This window comes from Giraffa tippelskirchi, chromosome 7 (genome assembly GCF_054371585.1).
Source record: "Giraffa tippelskirchi isolate mGirTip1 chromosome 7, T2T-mGirTip1v1.2.pri, whole genome shotgun sequence".
Lineage (NCBI taxonomy): Eukaryota > Metazoa > Chordata > Mammalia > Artiodactyla > Giraffidae > Giraffa > Giraffa tippelskirchi.
The window spans coordinates 65,120,147-65,127,319 of record NC_137281.1 but is presented as its reverse complement, the minus strand read 5'-3'; the positions used below and the strand labels follow the sequence as shown (position 1 = coordinate 65,127,319).

General features: G+C 55.0%; 1 protein-coding gene across 1 annotated transcript; it reads left to right on the top strand.

Moving 5' to 3' along the window:
- The first annotated feature begins 954 nt into the window (after positions 1 to 954).
- Positions 955 to 6,018, top strand: LOC145514057 (uncharacterized). The gene is made up of 3 exons (XM_081511133.1): positions 955 to 4,404; positions 4,804 to 5,116; positions 5,367 to 6,018. Exons 1-3 carry the CDS (start codon positions 4,168 to 4,170, stop codon positions 5,993 to 5,995), a joined length of 1,179 nt encoding a protein of 392 aa, XP_081367259.1. The 5' UTR covers positions 955 to 4,167; the 3' UTR covers positions 5,996 to 6,018.
- The last annotated feature ends 1,155 nt before the right edge of the window (positions 6,019 to 7,173 follow it).

Sequence of the window (7,173 nt, the reverse complement as noted above, 5' to 3'; positions counted from 1 at the left end):
GGGCTGCGTGCCTCGGCCCCTGCCACAGGGACAAGCCACACCACTGGCCTCCCTGAGCTCAAATGGCCGGATCTGGGGGTTCTGTCTGGGTGCACACCTCCTTGCTGTGGCCAAGTTCCCCCCTTCTCTGAGCACCAGCTTCATCCTCTCGAAGGAGGACATCGATTGCTACCTTGGCACGTTACTCTCTTCATCCTGTGAAGACTCATTAGGCTTATCCTACAATTACTAGCTGGCCCGAAGAGATATCTCCTGAATCCAGATTAAGCTGGAGTCTCCCAGGCTCATCTGGCATGTCTTCCCTGAAGTCTGCCAAAACCCACACCCTTGCATTTCCAGGGACTCCCCTTAGCCAGCTGGGCAGAAAACCCAGCATGCTTCAAACAAGCTGACAGACAAGCGGGAGAGGACTCACGGGCAGACGGCCTCCCTCAGGTCTCGGGTGGAGCTCTGGGACCACAGCAGCAACGGGCCATCCCAGCCCCTGGGCTCAGCAGCGCCCTCATTCTCAGGCCGGCGGCTCTGCCCTGAGGGGAGCAGGAAGGTCACCAACTGCCGCAGGCGGACCTCAAGCCCCTCCCACTGCTGGAGCCTGACCTCCCCCGGCCCCACCCCTTCCCCTACCCCAGCAGGACGAGAGCTCGTCTTCCCCTGGCTTCCAACGTGAGGCCCGGCCCTGGGCCCCGATTGGGCACTGCCCCAGTCCGGAGCCAATCACAGTGGCCAGGGAGGTGGAACGCACCGATTGGCCAGGGCCAGGTCATGTGACCATGCTCCCCAGGAAACTCAAATATTACCAAGATTCCCTAACAAACCAATGAACAAAATTATCCAGTAAACGCAAACCGTACTTTTTAATGAGGCCAATGTCACAGAAAAAAAAAAAAAATGCTTCACAATGAACTGCTCAAGGAAGCTACTAAATAAACTTTCAGAAAAGTTAAGTCGTTTTTTTTTTTTTTTTTTAATAGGGTGACGGAGAGCTATACCTTTCCCATCTATGTGAATTTAGGTTTAAACTAGATTTCCCTTGGCTATTATATAAGACAAAAAACCCCACATCACCCCCTTTCACTCCCCCCACCCCCAAAAAGTGTTTTAGTCTATTGAGTTTTTGTGTCCTCAGTTGTGTCTGATTCACGGCAACTCACGAACTCTACACAGCCAGGCTCTTCCGTCCATGGAATTCAGGGCAATTTTTTTCTGTCACAGTAAATGCCCACCCTGGGTGATCCAAAGGCAAGGGCTCAGAGGCTCCTGAGAGACTAACTCCTTTCAGCTGAGCACAGAGCTGGCTCCTCACTGGGATGCCTGTGGCCTGGGGCTCCCAGAGGGAACAGCAGCACTCGCCCCACCGTGTGGTCACTGCTGCAAGTGCAGGCTGCTCCTCACTCCCCCTTGACAGTGTCCCTGAGGGCAGAACAGTGTGAATCTACTCAAGGTGGAAATGCAAACTCCGATGCAACCAAACTTCCCACAAGGTCTCCAAAACCACTCAGGAACAGGGAATTGGAAACTGCAGGGCATGACATGAATGGAGATGGAGACTTGACACCTTACACCGAGTTCACTTCCAGTTATCCCTAGACAAAGTTTCCATGAAAACTTGTCACAAATCTAGAAGAACAATGAGCAGAAACCGGACACGTGCTTTGAGTCTTCACACACAAAACTAAAAGGCAGTCCACAAAACAACCCAGAGAATACACTGGACTTTGCAAAATCAAAGGTATCTACCGTGGGAAAGACCTCATTACAAAAGCAAAAGACAGGTCATACATCGCGAGACGAATGAGTGGAAACACAAAGCTTCTCAAGGACGTGTCTCCAAACAGACAAAGAACACCAACACAACAAGCCTGTGAAAACTAGGGAAAGGTCTGAAGGGACGCCAGACTGAGGAAGACACACACAGAGTATCCCGGATGATGTCCAGCACTGAGGGCCTGAAGAAACAACAGTCTAGTTGCACTCCCTCAGGCCTGTGTGACCCTGGATGAGGCCTCTGTTTCCCGGTGGCTCTGAGAGATGGACAGGGAGGAAGGGGAAGAGAAATCACTTGCACTTCTAATACTCACAGCAAAGTCTTCCAATGAGAAGGGAATTATCACCCCCACTGACAATGCCATTCACTGAAGTGATACCCACGAGTCCATCTAACCCAGAAGGGAAGGAAGGACCTGTTCTCACAAAACGGCGAGAGATGGAAGAAAGAAGATCAAGCCCACACCAATCACTGGAAAGAGAAGCTGTGCTCAGGGCTTGAAAGAATTCCTATTGGGAAAATGATGTCACAGCCCCACAAGGCAATCCACAGCTTCGATGCTATTCCTCCCAAAATGCCAATGCATGTTCGCACCGAACAAAGAATTGCAAAAGGGGTTACGGAAACAGAAAAGAGCCTAAATTGTCAATACAATCCGACGAAAAAGCCCCGATACGGACGTCCAAGGTTGTGTGAAAGGAAATTAGACGACCAAACTAGGATCCTCAGGAGAGTATCGGAGAAGGCGATGGCGACCCACTCCAGTACTCTTGCCTGGAAAATGCCCTGGACGGAGGAGCCTGGTAGGCTGCAGGCCATGGGGTCGCGCAGAGTCAGACACGACTGAAGTGACTTAGCCGCAGCGGCAGCAGCAGGACAGTACGCTATTGGGAATACAACAACACACACAGATCCAGATCGATGGAATAAAGTTGAGGGTCCAGAAACAAACCCCGGCATCCAAGGTCAACTCATCTCTGACACAGAAGGGGAGAATATCCAAATGGGAACAAGAAAGCCTCTTCAATCAATGTCCATGGGAAAACCAGACAGCTACATCTGAAGAACGCTATTGGTTTTGATCTCACACCACCTCAATATCGGGGAAAAACCTCACCCTAAAGACTGATGTCATGAGATAGCTAGAAAGAAGCGTAGGTCAAAGGCTCCTTAACATCAGAGTCTCCTTGCCATTTGCTGGGCGGAGGTAGAAATGGGTCTCTTCAAGTAAGGGAAAGAGGGAAACCAAGTACACCAATGGGTATCCAACCAATGGAGCCTCTTCACAACAGAGAAGCTAAGCATTCACAAATGCAAAAGATAGGAAACGGAACATGAGAGACTCCTTGCAAGTGGTGTATCTGAGAAGGGGTTCATATGGAAAGAGACGAAGAATGCACAGCACTCAGATTCCAAGAAACACCACCACCACCCTTGACCCTTCCCCCATGACCAACTCCGACCTAAAGCCTTTCTCTCCCTCTAACCTATCCCTAAAACATAACCCTCATCTAATCATATACATGTGCATTCCTAGCATCCATCCTTCCACACACGAGAGAGAAAGAGGAAGACACACACTGAATCGAGAAAGGAAAAGAGAGGGACACAGCCAGAGAGAGACACGGAACCAAAGAGAGGAAAGGAGTCGATGGTCCAGACTTTTCATCAATCTGTCTCGAAGGTAGAAGCAATGACAGCGCCCATCCACCCCAGAAGGGGGAAACGGACGGAAGGTTTGGAGAGGAAAAGACAAGAACGCAGGGAGCCATTAGAAGCTCAGCCACCCGCAGAAGCCGAGCTGGGACACTTGAACAGAATCTCAATGGAAACAGAGGACCAGAAAGTTGGCTACTCTTTTCTATCAGAGAGGGAGACCTTCGAGACTTCCTTTCGGTCCTCCAACTTGCATGCGGGGTCTCCAAACAGTCAGGAGGGGGAGTGCCTTTTCCTGGGTACCACGGCGCATCCAGGCCTCGTTCTGCCCCATTCTGTGCTGTGTCAGCCCTGGATGGAGTCTTTCTTTCTGAAGTCTCAGCGCACAAGCTCCACGTGATATCAGCCCCAGGTGGAAAGGCATGGAGCTGCTCGTAGGCCGACAGACCTAGGAAACAGATGGGAGAATGACCCCCACTCTGCAGATGGAGAGACCGGGGAAACCCTGAGGGGCATATGCTTGTCCAGGGCCACACCACTTATGAGAAGAAGGAGCCTGGTCTGAGAGCAGCGGGGTCCTCGGAGCTCAGGCCCTGGCTGCACCCAGGCCTCCCCAGGGCTGTGGGCTGGGCTGTGTGGCTGTCACTGTGCCTGCACATGGCCTAAGGGGGGTGGTCGAGCAGTCAGAAACCCAGAGATTCCCTTGCGAAGTTTTGGGGAAGGGACCTCAGCACGAACCCCAGGAAATGATGTCACCTGCCGGCAACAGAACCCAACAGAACCCGCAACCCGGGTATCCAGGCCTCCAGAGCGGAGAGGAGCCCCCAGCCAGATCACTTGCTGCCAGGATGTTCTGCTGCTTGCCCCTGCCCAGAGGCCGGGGCCTCAGGAGAGCTCACAGGCAGTGTGCGTGGGCACCCTGTCGACGTTGGCTCAGGGCACCCCCGAGAGGCCTCTGGCCCTTTGCCCGGAGAAACAGAAAGGTAACACGGGGAGCCCCAGGCGGGGCCAGGCCACCTCTCCCATGCCACCCGGAAACACCGGGTCCTTTGCCTGTGTGTGTGGATGCGGGTTTCTCGGGGTGTGTCTCCCTCAAGGAAGCCCAGGCGGATGTGGGGTCAGAAGCCTGCGGAGAAGTTGTGTCCACACCCCAGGGGAGAGCAGGCTGGGTGGGATGGGGAGAGTGCGGGCAGCGCCGGCCGCCCAGGCTGACCTCACACCCTCAGGTGGGTCTCTTTCCTCCCGGGTGGGGATCTGAGCAGACACACGTCTCTGACCCTTCTGGGAAGAGAAGTTCGAGCAGGCAGAAGCAGCGGCTCCACTGGCCAGGCCCAGCTCGGAAAACTCCCAGCACGGCTGGCTGACGGTCACTGTCGTTGCAGAGCTTCCCACGTGATGAGGCCGAGGACGGGGACACCCCGTCCACCTCCCGGAGGGAGGGGTCGGAGCACCACCCCCCCGCCCGTGAGGCCCAGTGCAGGCTCCAGGTGAGCGTGCCCACGGAGGCATCAGCCCCACCGGGGGCGAAGCGGAGGCGGGGAAGGCCTGCTGCCGAGACACCGCCCAGGATACACCCGGCGGCCCAGTCTGAGGCTGCCACGGAGCTCAGCACACCCGGCTCCGACCCAGAGTCCCGAGAACCCCGGCCTCTGAGGCAGCAGGAGGACCTGGAGCCCAGCACGCCAGAGCACAGAGGTGAGGACGCTGGGGCTGGTGCACGGGAGTGTGTGGGGAGGGGGTGCTGAGCTACACACGGACGAGTCCCCGAAAGATGCTGCTGGGCCTGCAGCAAGCGCTGGCCTCACACCCCCACCCCCATCTTGCACACTTCAGTCCCAAAAGACATCCGACCCTGGGTATTCTTTGGGAATCTCTTGGAAGCTTTCTGTCCCGGGATACGCACATGCCAAGGCTGGCCTGTGGGCAAACTTTGCTTCTCCCCCAGCTCTAGCACTGGCCTCCAACTGGAACCAGGCTCTACTTCCCAGACCTGTCCCTACAGAGGTGGTGGCTCCAGGTGCAGGACCCAGGGATCCACCGAGGCCAGATGGAGAACCGAGACTTGCCCTCGCAGAGACACCAGGCCAGCTGGGTACTGGCCAGCACACCGGGCAGATCGGATCTCCGTGCCTGCAGGGCCCCCAGCCCCAGGCACTGACGTCCCACCCCCTCAGCCATAACCTCCACCTCCACGTGCACCTGTACCTGCTCGGGCTTTGGCAGGAGAACCCGAGGCAGAGGAGGAGTCACCGCCTCGGCAGGGGGAGCCTGCCCTGGCTCCCGCGCAACACCCAGACGCCGACGATGACTCACTCGCCCCTGCAGGAAGAACGAGCCCCCGCTCTGGGCAGAGACCCAGAGCCCTTGCCGGAAACACCACGTCCAGGGGAGCGGTCGGCTCTGCAGCCTCCATCCCTGTCTGCTCACCGTGGACGCCGGCAACTCGGTCTGCCCCCAGGGGACATGGAGTTCCTTTCCCCTGAACTGCTTTGCATTTGGTTTGTTTCCACCTTTCTGGTGATGTTTTATTTTGTGTATGGTTTCCTGTATTTCTCTTGGTTAAGTTGGGATTAGTAAACTTTTTCATCATTGTTGCAATTTGGGAACACTGTTGTGTAACTCTGGTGATACTGTGTTACCATCCCAATTTGTAGTTTCAGACCCGTTCGATCTTTATGCCCCACCCCCCAACAAAGCCTGGATTCAAGGCAAGCACGCCCTGTTCATCCCTCCCCCCGATCCTGAACACAATTTCATCTTTTCTTTCTGCATTCCTTCCTATATTCTTGGTGTCCCCAATCAATGACTCTCAGTGAAATGACTGAAGGAGTTTTTTTCGGACTCTCCACCTACTGTAAGACTCCATTGGAGAGTTCTCATTTGTATGTCATTTGAACTAGCCTTTGATAGCTGAAAGGACGGTGTACGTCCTTTCAAGATATCATGTGCCAAACGAAGCCCTTTTGGCAAATGCCATCATTATCTCCAGGCAGGCATTGCTGTTTGAAGGGTGACATCTCAGCCAGAAGGCAGAGGCTGAGCTCCTCTTGTTGCACCAGCTCCCAAAAGAAGCCAAGAAAGGGAGCTGGAGCAACAAACCACCCCAACGCCCAGGAAAGCGTTCTTCACGACAGAAGGCTAGAAAATGACCCAACAACCTTGTGGCCCAGAACCCCTCTAAAAAATCACTGTTCCATAAAAAAGAGAAACACATGGGAAGTTCCAAGGAGAGGCAATGCCCATGGCCAGTGTACTTTAGAGACGGCCTGACCGCTCCGGGGAAGACACGCACCGACGGAACCCCTTGGGAAACAGCAGTGATAGTCCTCACCGTCGTAAGGGTTGCCTCTGGGGACAACCTGCCCTGGGCACCACATGAGGGAGCAGACCGGCTTCTCTTCCTCTGCCCCCACACCATTCACTCATGAAGGCAGCTCAGGTGTTCTCATGCCCTGCCTGCCTGCCTGCCTGCCTGCCTGGCTCATCCGTGAGCTGTGCCCACCTCCAGGGCAGGACTCCACCTTCTCCTCTCTGTGTACCGTGAATCTGCACACAGTGGGCTTTCAGAACCTTAGGAGACTTGAGCCATTCCCACTGGAGCCAGAACCCTCCCCAGGAAGGAAAACAGCTGTGGAGTCATTTTGGCCCCAGCACTGGTTCCCAAACCCTGGCGGCTCCTACAGCCTCTACGGTGTGAAGAGGGAGGTCCCTTTTGACAGAGCTTTCCGGCTGTCAGATCTAAGCTGTTGTTT